Below are 16,846 nucleotides of genomic sequence, written 5' to 3'. Positions count from 1 at the left end.
CACCCCCCCCCCCCCGCCCCCTTACCGCGCTGCCTGGAGCACCAGTTGCTGGTGGCGCTACAGCCATGCTGCCCGGCTGGAGCCAGCCCCGCCACCACGCAGCACAGAGCACCGGACTGCCCCAGGAGCTCGCAGCCCCGCCACCCAGAGCATTTCGCCAGGGTGAACAACAGGGGAGGGGCCAGGGTCTAGCCTCCCGGGCCAGGAGCTCAGTGGCCGGGCAGGAGGGTCCCGCAGGCCGGATGTGGCCCGCGGGCCATAGTTTGCCCACCTCTGTGATAGGTTGTGAAATAATGAAATTGTGATGTTTTGTCAATAGTTGTTTTCTAGTAAAATTAAGTAATACTGAAGATCAGTCTTGTAAATAACTGATTCTTACAGTGTGTCTTGGTTTGTTTGTTGCTATTTTAGATTGTGAGTTCCCTGCGACTACCTTGATACAAGTGTCTTCTGCAGTGTTGAGCACGTTGTTGGTGATGAAAAAATAAGTAACACGTATTTAAACATCATGGTTGTAGGTTAAATATTGTGGTTCTCTTGTAGAACCTTTGGGCTTAGAGCTCTGCCAGCCTGTTAATGTCTTGTGTGCTTATTGCATTAGATGTAATAGCCCAAAGTGAGTGCTGAAGTCTTCAGTTTTTTTATAGTAGTAGTGGTAGTTTTATATTAGTAGTTCTTGCATAAGGCAACATTTCCTAGGATGTAATCTCTTCTCCATATGTATGTTTTGATTCATGTGTGGTTTCCTTTCAACTCCCCATCCCCACCCACAGAAAACATCTTTGGTCTCTGTAATCCTGAGAAATTTCAGGCAAAAAAATAAAACCCTTACTTATTTTAAAAATTATGTACTGAGAAAATTAGAAAAGGATGAGAAATAGGTTTTTGGCATGAAAAGCTTCATGCAGCCTCTATAACAGGTTCCCTACGTTGTACAGCATGAACTTTCTCTCTTGCTCCAGAAACTACTCAAACATAAAGAGGATGGAGATCAAACCCATTAGTGTTTTGGCAAGTTCTTTTCTTCCTTTAGATTGGTTGGAACTTTTGTCTTTGACAGAATTGACAAAGGCGGGGGGGAGGGGTCACTCATTTTGCATAACTAACGTATAAATTAATTTTCAGTAGCACCGTTGCTGTGTAGGACGTCAAGTTTTCAGCATGCTGTGTGTGTATAAAATTATTTTTTAGTGGAGGACCCATCTTTTAGTGGTTGGTTTATGATAGGACCCTGCTGTGCTTGACCATGCCAAAAAAAAAAAAAAAAGCCTAAGTGCAATGGGTTGATGAGATGGAGACTTGAGTGAGAGTTGCATAACGCGTAATTAATTGAAGTCCAAATCACCATCGACATTGCATTAATAGCTTCACTTTGAGGTAGCTTCTGCTCTGACGTATCCCATTGAAATGAGTATATATCTCTAGAGTGAAGTTTAAAAATGAAACAAACTTATTTCAGTCCTTTACACGTGTCAAAGCATATTGATTTTTGATAGTCTCACATTAAGTAGGTGTCAGTGTATGATACAGTGAAGTGAAAATTAAACCCATGTGTAAGGCGTCTTTAATGGTGGCCTAAATCTTCAAAAATGGTGAATGACTGAGTGCCTCCATTTTTGGGTGCCCAACTTGACTTCTAAACTTGACTTCTGATTTTTCAGAGGGAAGGTGTACAGCACTTCTGCAAATCAGGCCCCTTTAAGTTATCTCAGTTCAGCACCCAAAAGTTGAGCTACAAGACTTACCTGATGATCAGTAAAAGAAAAATAACTATTTTTTTCCATATTCTGAGTGTGTGGACTGACGGGTCACTGTGGGAGGAGCTGGTGAAGTGATACTGAAAAGCAGTTTGGGCCCAATGATTTCAAACCGCAAACAAAAAATAGCCATATTGTTCTGTGCTTTGTGTTCAGGATTGGTGAGTTCTTTGCTCTCAATGCAGGATGTGTCTGATGGAAATATCACCTACAAAATCGTGTATGTTTAAAAATATGTATTAGTCTTGGTGGCGAAACCTACAATGCCCAACAACATGTGCATACCACATTTCCTCTCTATTATATTTAATGTTGGTTTTGTGTTATTGAGGTTGCAACATGCGATCTTTTTGCTACCCCTGCAGCATGTGATTATCACAGTATGATTTGTGCTCCAGTTACGCTCACATTTTTCTTTCTCTGCAATTTTTGCAGATGCATTATAGCGGGAGAAGTTGCCTTTGGTGTATGATGCTCTAAGGGGTTTTGAGTTGGTTTTTGTGTTTTTCTGCTGAATGAGAATGGAGAATTGAAATGACAGTAGATACTGAGAGCTTTTGCAACAGACATTCGCAGCTTTGAAGGCTCCCAATCTCTCACCTTTCTGCTTGCTATAGTCAGGACAAATAACCTAAACTACTTGGCCTGTTGGTTTTTATAACAGACATAAAAGATCCCTCTTATCTTTGTTTAGTTGGATATGCTAATATTCATAAGTATACAAAGAGCTTTGACTCCTCTCATTGAGCTGGCATGGAAATGTTGCTTTGAAAATACAATCCAGAGGAAGTCATGCAGTTGGTATAAATTTGGCTCCATGTTGTTGAGTGGGAAGATACCATGTTGCATGATGTTTGTTTTTTTTAATTCTTCCTTTGTTTTAAAACTTGCTGCCCCACATACCAGTCATCTCTTGTCAATACAAGGGCTTCTGACAAAGATCCTCCATAGAACAAGGATTAGTGTAACAGGATCCAAAAGGTCACAGACATAAGAGCTTGTCACACCCTGGTGTGGGAGGATACTTGTTTTCACTCCGCTGTCATGGAGCTAATTTATTTGGTTTATCTGGCATGAGAATAAGAGGGGGAGAGAACTGAATATTCTTTAATGTGAATAGATTTTGGATGTAGGACGTATGTTTATAGCAATGCCAACTCCAAATATTCAAAAATAATGAGTCAAACAACCTCCCTAAATTCATCAGGTTGGCTTAAAAATAATGAGAATTTAATAAATTCCTTTTATTGTTGGTTTCCTTTTATTTGCCGTCTGGGTTTTAAGCCTTCTGGGTGCACATTTTCAGACTTTTCTCTGCAACCAGAAAGGCTAGGACCTTACTTTTTTAAAATCAAGCTGAGTTTCCCATGTGAGCTCTTGTCTCTAGAAGTTTGGGCTTTAAGTCAAACATCACACCTATTGTGAAAGCTGGCATTACTGTGTATGTAGCCTGTTTAGGAAGATACTTACATGAGATTATGATGATACACATGGGAAAGGAAATAAGTGAATCTTTAGAGTGAATATCAGTATTTTTAATTAAGTCTTATTGGAACCTATATAAACGGAGTAAAGTAGTTTTGGGTCATCACTGACCATCTCATTTTTGTCAACGCTGCTGGCTTTGTTGAGCTGGAGAGTTCTCCAAGTTTTCCATTGACAGAAATCCCCTTTATGCAAAATCTAACTCTCAATGTTGGATATTTGGATATGCCAGAGAGGATGCCAACGGGTCACCCTTTTTGATGAACCGTATGGGCCAGTCCGATCTCCTGAAAATGGCAATTCTAGGAATTGCTGACAATTTCCTGGTGCATACAGTGTGTAGTCCTTCAGTTATGAGGTTTCGTTTGGGGTTTTTTTGTTTTGCATTTTCCATTGCAAGGTATGAAGGACAGATATAATATACAGAACTTTGGTATAGCCAGGTGCTGTTCTCCTGGACATAGAATATGTCCTCCACCTCTTAGATAAATGAATACATAAAAAGGAGGAAGTATAGGAAGATGGCAGCCACCACGTAAATAGGGGCTTGTCGGGATTCAGATGACTATGAGCCTCAGAGGTCGGCTTGAGCTTTCTTTGATTGGAGAAAGTATGTAACTTGCTGGTGAGTGTATGTTACAGGGCCTTCTCTATGCCCAATGTGCAGAGGATATGAGTCTGTTACAGCCACAGCTAGAAAGCATTGGCTTGTTAGCTCAAGGCCCTCTCACCACAGGCGAGTGGAAATCTTTTATACACCTCTTATGCCACGGTAGTGATTGTCTCCATTAGTTAGGAATTCTTATTTTATTCTTCTTTTAATTCTATTGTTGTTTTAATAATAGTATGTATTAGTTTATTATTAACAGTTATTACATAGAAAATACGAGAAAATTGAGCAAAACAAACCCCCAAATCTGGCATTCAAGTTAAATGGTTTTAGTGGATACTTAACAGCAAAATACCATATTAATAGCGGCAGTAATGAGGCCTTGGATTGTAGGAGTTGTAGCCATAGTCATACTGGGGGTAGTAAGACTGTCCTTGTCTGTGCTGTTGGTAGCTGTTACCCCAGCTTCTTTCTGGGCACTGGTTAGATCTATTACCTCCTTGCCAGTCATGCCTGTCCCCCAAGCAAAAACTCTTATAGTGCCTGATGTTTGCTAGCTGCTTTACACCAAATAAAAAATGGCCTTTGCCCCAAAGACCTCACAAATGAAGGCTCGACAAGCGAAGGCTTGTACCATGTGGCTCTCTTGTGCCCATAATGTATCCCCATTCTGGGCGTGAGCATTGTACAGTATGTAGGCACACAGGCATCATGTTAATGGTGACCTTATACCGGGGTAGGCAATCTATGGCACGTGTGCCAAAGGCGGCACACGAGCTGATTTTCAGTGGCACTCACACTGCCCGGGTCCTGGCCACCGGTCCGGGGGGCTCTGCATTTTAATTTAATTTTAAATGAAGCTTCTTAAACATTTTAAAAACCTTATTTACTTTACATACAACAATAGTTTAGTTATATATTATAGACTTATAGAAAGAGACCTTCTAAAAATCTTAAAATGTATTATTGGCACGCGAAACCTTAAATTAGAGTAAATAAATGAAGACTCGGCACACCACTTCTGAAAGGTTGCCGACCCCTGCCTTATACAACCCCAGATAGGGATATGGATATATGTAAATGTCAGTTGTTTTCAAAATCCAGACAAATAGTGCTTTCTTCTCAGGGGATTTAGCGGCTACCGTCTTGAATTCCACCCCACGCTAAAAATTTGGAGCATTTTGGTTTTAGAGTACTTTGAAATATGACAGTAGGCATTATGGTATTAAATAATACTACTAAATGTCTCCCAAAACAGGACTGTAATTTGACCAGTGCAGGGGAACCGAAGAGAGTAGCAGTTAGATGGGTTTCCTTCTCCAAGTTTTGCCGGCTAATGAAATCCTGCTCCTGCAGGGGTTGTGAGATTTCCTTTGGATATTTCTCAACACTCTATGTGCTTTTGTATTTTCAGTTGTAGCAATGTCACAGCCATACCTTGGTGTCAGTGTTTTCCTCCGTGTGCTGTTTTCCTGAACTACAGTGCCGCAAATGTCTCAATATTTGTTGCAACCACAGTAGCTACAGTTGTGCAAACTGTTTAATAAGTATCAGCAATGTCCATAGCAAGGCAGTCGGGCCACATTCAGTAAGCGGGCAGATGCTGAAATCTAGCTGTTCTAAAAGCATTGCTGGCTCTGTGTCCCCCTTTCCAGCAGTTGGAGTTGGGCCTGAGGCAAAGAGGTGAAATGCAGAATGAGATTCAAGTCTGCCCTGCGTTGGGGTTGGCGAGCCTTGGTGTCCTAGTTCAACTTATTACATCTCTGGGCACAATTCATGAAGTTTTGGGGAACTGGATCTGGACTTTCAGTTGAGTTATTACCTCTACGCAATAAAATTAAATTAGGAGCCATAAACAGATAATAGAGAATGAATTAAGTTGGTCTACTCTATTCATCTCTTATCATTTCCTTGGTTTTTTGGCTTTCAAATAGTGTGATGAAGAGAATGCATCTAGCAGTTAACATTATTTATTTACTATATTGTTTAATCTCCCCCTTTTTCAGCACTTACAGAATCCTGCAAACTTCCATAATGCAGCTACAGAGCTCCTGGATTGGTGTGGAGACCCGAGAGCTTTCCAGAGACCTTTTGAGCAGAGTCTGATGGGCTGTTTGACGGTACGTCAACTCTTTCTGTGATGGCATTTCTTCCTCTCTCTGTGCTGTCTGTCAAAGACTGGTAACTGAGTCTGCAGTTAGTCACTGTTTTTGTACAGCATGTGGCTCCTTAATCCCCACATACTAATATCTATATATTTCATAGCGATCAGGGTGACTAATCTTAACGTGCAACTTAAGAAGGCAATAGGAAATTAATCATTTGGAGGGTAAAATCTTATATAGCTATACTGCATCTCTCTATATACACTAACTGAGCCACTAATTAGGGGAGCCATCGAAATTTCAGACAAATCTCCCCTATTGCTTATTTTTGAGGAAGTGGGTGGAAGGGCACTCTTCTGAGGTAACCAGGGCTAGTCCATCAGCTGATGAGCACTCTAGAGAAATCCATTTCATTTGGCTTAGCCTGTTTCATATGATGACGTGGGTCAAATCCTGCCTTACTACTTGTGAGAGTGCTGTTGACTTTAATGGGACTGCCTGTGTGAGTCAAATGAGCGGTGATTGATCCTAGAGCAACTATCAAATGCAGAATGTACATTTCAGTGCCTACAACAGCAGCAATTTTTGTTCTGAATGGTGCCGCTTGCCCGGCAGATTTAGGATCCAGCCCAGAAATATTCACAGAGTCAAGTAAACACTGTGCGGCGGGGGTACTCAAAAGCTTTCTTGCTATTTTCATAACATTACATAATAAAGATAAATTAAAACAAAAGCCTACAAAATAGTAAGAGAAACAAATAGATCACCTAGATAGCTTATGCCATCCTTCAGCATAAGTGCTGACAGATGCTTGTTATCCAGGCAAAAATACACAAATTGGTTTCATACAGTTTGTAAAGAGCATACATATAGCAGTTACTAAGAGCCAGATTCAGCTGTAATACTTCAAATGTTAAGGAATGGCTCCATCTTAATGCGTTCAAGTGTATAGCATCTCTCAGAACTCTGTCAAGGTATGGAATCAATCTAGTGATCTATAAGAAATTGCATATCATCCTTCAAGGCAGGAAATATTTCTTGAGAGAATTATAAATGTTATTGGGCTCCACAGACTTCTGATGATGTTTAAACTGTAAGTTGTCTTCAGCAAATTCCCCGATTTATCAAAATATACACATGATGTAATGTGGCCATAGTTATACTGTCCCTATATGTTTATGTTGTATCTGGCGATTGATAAACCCTGTGTCTGAGTTTGGTGTTTGTGAAAAGGAGACAAATGAAAGACTGGCGCATTATGAACTCACGTAGACTCCTGTGTCTGTGGGTTAACTGTGCTCACCTGACCTCATGGCTGAAGACAGCTCAATAAGAGAGCAAGAAAGAAAAGGAATGCCCAGCTCACCCTGCTCTATTTCATTTGATTGATTCAACTCCGTGCAAGTGACAGAGAATCACCCATTTAGACTCCAAGATACCACTCATGGCTAGTTGCCTAGTTTTTTCCTGTCTGAATGATTTATTGTTATTTATTCATTTGTCTATTTTTTATTATTTGTATTGTCAGCACCTAAGAACCTTAGCCACGGACCAAGACCCCACTGTGCTAGGTGCTGTACAAGCACAGAATAAAAAGATACTCCCTGCCCCAAAGAACTTACAATGTAAACAAAGCCACACACATATAATATTATAACTGAAGCCCCCAAAGGCTCCAGTTGGTATCAGGGCCTCCTTCTTTGAGTGCTGGTCCATAAGTATATTTCACCTGTGCAGAGGTTTCTTGCAAGTAGTTCCGTTGGTCCATACCTATGCCCCTGCTCTCCATGTGTTCGTCACCAAAGGTATAAAAGGGGGGCGGACCCTCCGCCTCTCCAGTTCCTTTGTACCCCCTCCTGGCCTAAGTCAAAATCCTCCAGTATCTGGAGCTTCTCCTTTCTCTTCTTCCTGTAAATATTCAAATTCTGTATTGGTCTTAGTTTTGTTGTTGTTAGTGTTTTGGTAGTTCCTACGTTAGTGTGTGTTAGAATTCCCACCCCAGGGAGCCCTCCTGGCTTTCCAGCAAGGGATTGATCCTGGGATTATGTCCTGGCTACTGAGCTTCAAAAACTGCATCTCCTGCCCCTGCTCCTTTTTGACCTGGATGGCCACCAGCTCTGCCTCTACTGCCTCAGAGAAGCTCGGATTTCCACTAAGTACAGTATCTGCTGCTTTTCCCCCCACCAGAACACAGCAAGCATGAGAGCTTTAGTTTCAGAAGTGGAGCATGCAACAAGGTTTCAGTCAGACCCAAGCCTGGGAGACCCCCTGTGCATTGGCCAGAGTTGGCAAGGATAGGAATGCAGAGGGAAGGAACTTTTGGCTGGGCCATCTCATTAGAATAAGGGGCACTCTCCCAGACTCCCTCCTCTAGGAGGAGAGATCCCTTCCCAGCCCCATCCAAGTGGGGTGTGCGCTCATACCCAAGCCATAAGGACTTAGGCACTCCTAAATTGCATGATCGTGTTCAAAAGATTCCAAGGAGCAAGTCTCCTTCAGTACCAGTCTCTGCATCTACCTCGACACCAGCTGCTGTCCCACCTAAATAAAACACTGGGACCCGAAGGACTGGAAACTGTCGGTACCACTGAAAACTGTGATGTTGGTGACTCATTCACTGGTGGTACCATTACATTCCTGTAAGGGGCCACTGTCTATACCTACTCTAGTGGTATGAAGTGACAAGACACAACCTTTCCAGATGATATCTTCATCCTCCTGGTCCCACAATCTCCCTTGTTATTGGGACCAGTCCGCACCAGGGAGATACAAATGCCTGTGGGAGTGCAAGACTCTGGGAGAAGTCTGTCCCCTTGTGCCGTCCACTAGCAGCAGTTTCCTCTCCATAGATCTGTCAGCACCACTGATGGACCAGGATCTGACCTTTTCATCTTTGGGAGACAGATGTACCAGTGGAACCAGCTTCTCCTCCACTCAGTGAATTCAGCCCGGACATGAACAAGACTTTCCTGGAACCAGCCTCGACCACAGAGACAGAAACTTCCTAATCTGGACAGGTGGTCCCATCACAACCCAACTTCGACTCCTCATACTGGCCTTATTGGTGCCCATGGCATCTTTACACACATTACCTAGAATCCATCTGTTCCTACAGGAAATCTTACTACCCTTCTGCTCCAAGGGGACAGTCTGAATCCCCTGAGCCTATGGAAGAAGGGGAAGATGAGCTGGATCCACTGGTAACATCAGTTCTGAGACGGGTTCCATCATTGTTGCTCTATGAGGCGATTGCTCCAGCCTTTTCTTTTCCCCTGGATAAGCATAGACAGTTTCAGGAGCTCCTACGGAGAATGGCGGAAGAGCTCCACATCTCTTTAAAGGAAATCCAGGACCTTCAGCATAAACTCCTGGATATCCTGCAGCCCAGGCGCTCCAGTCGGGATGCACTTACAGTAAATTAAGCTATATGAGAACCAGCAGGGGCTGTGTTGCTGTGGCTTGAAGAGCACCGCAGGGCCAGATGGCATGAGCCCCCGGCTATGTAGCAGTGAATCATGGCCTGGCCTGGCCAGCTCTGTGCATCTCTCACACTGTTGTCATCATGATATTTATCCGAAAGGTGGCACACAATAGAGCACTGGAAAACTAAAAAACTCACTGGTATATATTGTTGCATGCAGAGCCATCCCTTAGGTAGGGGAAATTGGGGCGACTGCTCCGGACCCTGTGCTTTGGGGGGCCACATGGGCCAGTGTGATTGGCCGGCATGTTTTCCCTGGGGTTACGCTTCAGAAGAATACATTTCAAAGGTTTACTGGACTATAAAGAGAGGGGAAGAGAACCCCTTAGATATTCTTCACCTGAGGAGCCAAAACCAAGCACTTTGGGCTCTGCGTTAGGATCCTGGCTAAGGACTGTGCCCCCATCCCCAAGAAGGCAGAGAAGCAATATTTAGTTGCAGCTAAGGAAGCAGAGTTCTTGTTCACCCACCTTGCCCTGAACTCCTTACAGGTCCAGGCAGCCACTGAATGATCCAGGCAACAGCACCCAAGGGCCCCCCTGCAGATAGGGAGGCCAAGCATCTTGACCTTATGGGGTGGAAGGTGTTTACATATACCACCACTGCAGTGTCAAATCTCAGACTATCAGGCCCTTCACGCCAAATACAATTTCTTGAATTACTCTAAGTTCCTGGACTTCAGGAACACGTTGCCTCAGGAGGACAAGGCTCAGTATCAGGCCCTTATTGATGAGGGCAAACTAGTGGCCAGAACCTCTTTACAAGCTGCAGTCGATGCAGCTGATATGGCATCAACTTCCACCGCAACCACAGTGAGAATATATACGTTATTTTCAGTAACAAACCAAAACAAACCCACCTGTAAGGAGGGTAAGACCAAACAAGGGGTGTTTCAACACCAAAGGAGAATTTTTCAGAAAGTTATGAGCAACTGAAAACAAATTGTGTATTGGACCGTCATAAGTAAGGCCCTACTTAATTTACAATATTGTGGAAACTGTGGATCCCGTAATATTAGATTTCCACTGCAATTTTTATTTTAATTAGCTCACTTTGCATAGTCCATAAAATTGCATACATTTTGAGGTTTGCAACACACACTTCTTTCTTCATTAGTACAGTAGAAGTCCATTTATCCAAGCTGATAGTGGGTGGGGCTTGTGCTGTCAGCTCCGGGTGGCTGGGGCTCCATTTATTACTTTCCATGATTTTCCATGTCTTGTCCACAACTCAGCCACAATTATTTGACAATCATACCGCAATTCAAGTAGGGCCTTAGTCATAAGCAAAATTAATATTAATTTAGCAACTGCATGCGCTATGATATTAAGAGCCAAAGCTGCTTATCTTTGGAAATGTTTATCAATTATTTTACCTTGTGGGGGATTATACTATGATTCCCCTCCCCCCCAAAAGTGTAAAAGCCTATTCATTCCATTGCAGCAGAATTATTAATTCTTTATTTCTCCAATCCCTAAAATGACCTTTGAAAACAAATTACTTTGGAACTTCATTACTTTTGGGATATAAATTAAAAAGCACTTAGCCTCTGGCATTATTAGAACATTTGCATTACATGGGATTCCAAAGCAGCAAGCACACTGATAAATGACCCAGGAATTTCTACAAAACATTAGAAAGGTTTGCAGTATCGGCTCCTCCTTTTCCATGTGTAAAGAAAAATTGATTTTCTTAATTTTTCATACAACACACAGACATGATTTTCTGCGCACACTGCCAAAAAAAAAAAAAAAAGTTCAACATGAAACTACTCCTTCCAGCACATAAATGACATGAAAGAACAACTTACTAATGTAGATTTTGTGCTATAGGATAACACTCAGGATACACTAGGCAACATCCCAATCCTAAAGTATTCAGAGAATGCGAACAAAGGGCAGGCTGTCTCTAAAATGAGCAGAGCATCCATTCACAAACTGCAAAATTTAGAAATGTGAGGTGCAAGACCAGGTCTTCAACACAGACCTGTGTGCTGTTATGAAAAGCCTGTCCAATGTATTTGGCAGATCTACATGAACAGCAATTTTCTTCCCTGGGTAGTTCACTTTAAAACTAATATTTTTGCTGAAATAACAAATAAGAGTTCTACCCTTACATAAGACTGATTACTTCAAATCCCTCAAATTGTGGTTTTGATCCAAACAGTCGTTCTTGGGAAATGGTAGGTTGGGGCTACACCCCAGTTTCCTGTGTACGGTCTTAGCTAGCTCTTCTTAGCTTAATAACAAAAGCAATTATTTTCTCCTTCTGCCAGTCCCACTGAATCAATATAGCTGCAAAAGAACATGCTGCATATCATTCTGTGCGTCATCTGCAAAGTTGCCTGCTTTGATTGCGAAATCACCGTTGTTGATGTAAGAAACAGAAAGCCATCACAGCATGATTTTCAGATCCTAGATTGAGTTTGAAGTGCCAGCAGTTATGGAAATCTTGTTTTGACTGGTAAACTGCGTGAATCGGATACAGAGCATGTGTGGAACATCAAAACATAATTTTCACAGTATCACTTTTCTCCCAGTGACCAAATTTTAGGCTAATGAATAGATTTGCCTTTGTGCATTCCCTGCACTTGGCATTATTCAGGTTGAAATTGCTCCTATAGGAGCCAGTGAGAATATACTGGAGATAACAGGTCTGGCTTTCTTCTTTTAAGAATAAACTCAGAGTTTGTCAGAGCTACTGAAACTTTGCCAGAAAAGAAAATGGACAGGTTTTATTAGACCCATAGTGAGCTAGATTTATCTTGTTAAAGACCCTTTCCTTGTTAAATAAGACCCTTTAAGGGACACTTCCTTTAGGGGGATATAACCCTAGCCTACGAGCACTACCACCATGCAAAATAATGTCAATCTCACAGTAATCCTAGAACTGATTTTTATATCTGACCCATGAAAACTCCTGAAATGAGAGCTTAATGTACTTTTAAACAGAAACCCATTTAAACAGATAGAGAACATGCAAGGAGGTGGAGGTAAATCTTATATATATTTTTTTTCTTGCAAGTTACAGACTCCAGAGAGAGATTACAGAAAACAGCTTGGAGGAAATACGTAGAAACATACATAAAATGCAAACACATATTTGTGTTCTTCTAGTGAGAACCTGTGTGAGTCTTCTAATTTGCAAAGGAAAACGAGGTGCTGTGTGAGCTGCTTTTCCACAAGGGTTACTTTGCAAATCAGATTTGAGAATCTGTATTCTGAAGCCTGAATTCTGTCTATAAATGAAATTGTATCTGTCCTGTTAATATTCCTGAAGTTTCATTTGGATGTAGTATTCTTCTCTGTCTGTCACTAACTGTTGCATACAGTTGTAAAAAACTGATTAAAATAGCTGCCAGTTTGTAACCCAAAGTGGCTGCATTTCATTGCTAGGAGAAATATTTTCTAAATATAGCGGGTGTGAAATTTGTAAAGCAATTTGGAATTAAATCTGCTTTATAAAACTAAAGTTACATTATGTGAGTAATAAGCTTTATGCTCTGTAAACATAAGAATATTCATTAGTAGTACACATATTAGTATACTATATATGCAGCTGTACTTACTATCTTCCCAAACAATGGCAACCTCAAATAACCAAGTCCAGATTAGTGAGCCAGTGAATACCTTTGGAAGTGGCTTCATGAGATAACACAGGCACATGATTGAAGCATCAGTGATTTATAGTATGGTCCATAGTTTGCGACTGGTGTCCACAGTTACGTTGTGTATTATCTCCTATTTTCCAGAGGTGGAAGAGATGAGACAGCATCTGCCATTCAATGTTCTGAAATGGTTCAAAGTGAGTCATTGTTTCTGGGGCAGGTTGAAGCCTGGAAGTTTTTTTGTGGGGTCAGCAATCGGGTGTTTGTTTGAGACATTACCATTATCCCAGAATTCTCTCCAGTGTGCTTCAGGATTGAATGAGGCTGCCTCAAGAGTTTTAGCCCGATCCCAAATAGGTTTGTGAGATTTCAGGCATGTCTTTGGAAGGTTCTGGAGGTCCTCATGAATTGGTAAGTCCTAGTTGGCCATGGTTTGATTGTATGCACCAGCTGTGTGTGTGGGTGTGGGTGCGCGCGCACGTGTCCAGATTTTGGGTGGGGCTATATGTGCCAAAGTGGGCAGTCATTGAAGGAGTGTTGATTTTAATGTTCCAGTTATGATTCTCCTTGCGACATTAAACTACACCTCCAAAGATTTAGTATATGTGAGCTGGTGCGCAATGTTCAGCAATCAAGTATACCAGTGCTAGAGTCGCTGTTCTGTGTGTGTGTGTGTGTGTGTGTGTGCGCGCGCGCGCACATCATCACCCCATTTTGTGTTTGCAAGTGTTTGGATGAACTAGTTCTTGCTTTTATTTTTTTGCATGTCTTTTCCAAATAAGGTTTAAAAGGCCAAGGTTACACCCAGGTACTTCAGATAGGGCTCCTTTCAGACCTGCTGACTGTAAAAGGTGACACTGAGTGGTTCCTTATCAGCTTTGTTGTTTAGGTGAAAGGCTATTACCAAAATTTTGGAGGCATTAGGGTAGAGCTTCCAGTATTAAAAGTATGCCACCATTATCTTGATGTACTGAAAGGATATCACCAATGGTGGCGAGGTCTTTGCCTTATACCACAAGAGCGATGTCGTCGGCATACTTTGCATTGTTCACAGTGGCAGTTAATTCATAGGCATGAATTTTGTATCTTGCAGCTTGCTCGTAGCCTGTTAGTATGAGTTCCTTGTTGAGCAACATTGATGTTATTCACCTTGAGAACTCTTGAAAGATAGTCATGTTTAGCATGTTAGAGAGAGAAGGGGGGTGAGGTAATATCTTTTATGGGACCAAATTTGGTTGGTGAGAGAGACAAGCTTTCGAGCTTGTGCAGCTCAAAAACTTGTCTCTCTCACCAACAGAACTTGGCCCAATAAGATATTATCTTACTCACCTTGTCTCTCTAATATCCTGGGACCAATACGGCTACAACTACGCTGCATATTTGGCATGTGTCCGACCTTCGTATTGAGTTTGTACATACGTAGAACTGGTCCTGCAGTTCTTCAATGAAGTCCCAGACAAGGACTCCTAAGAAATTGATGATATTCATTGTGTTAATCAGTAACACATAACAGGAGCACCATGTGAAGGTTGTTGTCTTGCTCCTTCCTCCCCCCAAATAAAACAAAGCCAATAGTAAAATAATGTAGACCACTATATCAAGTAGAACTTAAATCTGGTCAAGAGTTTTAACTCTCCCTTTCTCCCATTCTTAAATCCATCCCCATCCCACTACATTATTCTACCATTGAAAAATATCCTGGCATATTAATGATGGTGTTGTGGAGATTTCCATCTTGTGTCGTACTATGGAGCAGTAGTAATAAGAAGGGGAGAGCTAAGACCACTGGACATATCCATATGCCTGTCTTTGACCACTTTCGGCAAGGAACAATAATAGCAGTACTTTTGCACTCTTATAGCACTTTTCATATGAGAATTCACAGTTTTTTACATTATTTAGGCCTCACAACATGCCTGCAAGGCAGTTCAAAGAGAGGGACACGTAGCTTCATGCAGTCATCTCTGGTGTGGAATACTGCAGTTGTTTAACAGTTCACGATAGGTTATGAAAAGCAATAGCATATCCAGTTTGGATGGCAGGAGGAATTTAGGCAGGCTGAATGTAATTACCAGAATGGGCTGTTGGTCAAAACACTGGAGTTATGCAACTCTGCTTATCAAAAGTGTTGTGGGATTGCTGACCACAGATGGTCAGGACCTTGGTTTCTCATCTCATCTGACAGATGTCACTTCCCATGCCACCCTGACCACAAACACTATGCTGAGGTATTCATTAAACATCGATAGAGGGAGAAGTGATACCTCATGACTCACAGCACTTCTTTCATCGTCTAGGTGTTCTTGGAGGTTTTCTATTCAAATAATGGCTCAGCTCAACCTTGCTTAGCCGGTGTGACCTGATGGAGTCATAACCAAGGTGGTATGACTGTACTAAAGTGACAGAAATATTGTTAGACATAAAATTCTTTGATAACTCTGGTCATGCTGTATCTGAAATTCCAGGTTTTCATTTGTATCCTTTCTGTAACCTGAGGCTCTCTATATACTCTAAAGAGAAGCATTACTCAAAAATGGTTGTATTAAAATGTCCAAAGGAACAATGCTTTGGGCCACTTATTTGTGGTTGTGATATTGCATATGCTCAGTCATTTTACAATGCAAAATAACCTTCTGAGTTCCATTTCTCCTTGAAAAAATCTTTGAAGCAAAGCTCTTGACGTTTTTCAGATCATTTTAAGAATAGGAAAGCTGTTGTCAGTTTTGTGATATGGAAACCCATTTTAGCTCATCAAACGTGTAATTAAAAAATGTAATTAAAAACAAAAAGGACAAGAACCATACGTTTGGATGAGGTCAGGTTTCCAAAACAGAATGCCTCAGATGGCAGAAACAACAAAGTTAGGCTAATGTGTTTGCAAGGTATCTGCTGCTAAATTGACTTCATGCCTGTCTAGGCTCTTTCTGTTTAATACAGAGAAGTACAGAATCGAAAATCAACATGTGACACTTCAAAGATCAGATTTCAGATCAGATCAGGATCACAGTAATTACAGATAGAAGATCACATCTATACCCATGAAAGGACAGGAGACAGCCTGCAGACCCCTAAGGATGGCACACACCTACTTGCTTCTAAGGCTTCTGTGGAGAAATTCTGATCCCATCCTGTCCTCTCCCTACATTCATTAGACAAATATTTTTATGTATTTCAAATGGTGAACTGTGTTCAGCTAAGTTCAGGATCTCTCTCAGGGATGTGTGTCATGGCCACCATTCTGACATCCTTGGATGACTAGATAGGAAGATTTTCCTCATGCTCATTCAGTGCCAGTCTTTAACTGTCTGCAGGGGTCGCTCCTGAGCTCTGACTTCAGTGTGTTACATAGAGGTAAGCCCTGCTTTGTGCTGGTGCAGCTCATCTACATTTGGAGTTTGCACTTCGGGTAGCTACATCTATGTAGTTACATCATTGGAAGTTTGCTTAGTGTATACGCAATATCAGACACTTGCTCCGGGGGTGAGGAGTGGGGGGCTGAAGGTCCTTATTGGCACTCTGCTCCTTGCTGGTCCAGGTAGTGAGGTGCTGAGGTCGACAAAGGACTTCATATCTCCCCCCTGGCATTTTTGAGTTTTACCACAGGATTCCCATAGCTAGCTTCAGTGCCACAGACTTGAGACGTGTGATCATCCATTTTTCTCTCTTTTTAAATTTTATTTAATACACTTTTTATAATACTCCAACCACCTGTGAAACAGCTCTGCTTGTGAAGTAGTATTAGAGTTCATATTTTCTGTAGACTGCTGCCACTCACATGATCAGGCTGAACTTATAAGCAGG

General features: G+C 41.7%; 1 protein-coding gene across 12 annotated transcripts in view; it reads left to right on the top strand.

Annotated features, from left to right (window-relative positions):
* The window catches only part of LOC112112062 (zinc finger MIZ domain-containing protein 1), a 504,548-nt gene that overhangs the window by 294,941 nt on the left and 192,761 nt on the right, over positions 1–16,846 (top strand). For all 12 annotated transcript variants that reach the window (XM_024207775.2, XM_024207776.2, XM_024207786.2 and 9 more), the window contains one exon: positions 5,859–5,972. In XM_024207775.2, coding sequence (XP_024063543.1) covers positions 5,859–5,972 — 114 coding nt within the window. The remainder of the gene's footprint in view (positions 1–5,858; positions 5,973–16,846) is intronic.

This window comes from Terrapene carolina, unplaced genomic scaffold, assembly GCF_002925995.2.
Source record: "Terrapene carolina triunguis isolate 2854851 unplaced genomic scaffold, T_m_triunguis-2.0 Scaffold148, whole genome shotgun sequence".
NCBI classification, from domain to species: Eukaryota; Metazoa; Chordata; order Testudines; family Emydidae; genus Terrapene; species Terrapene triunguis.
The sequence above is the reverse complement of the archived record's forward strand: the minus strand, read 5'-3'. Positions and strand labels throughout refer to the sequence as shown.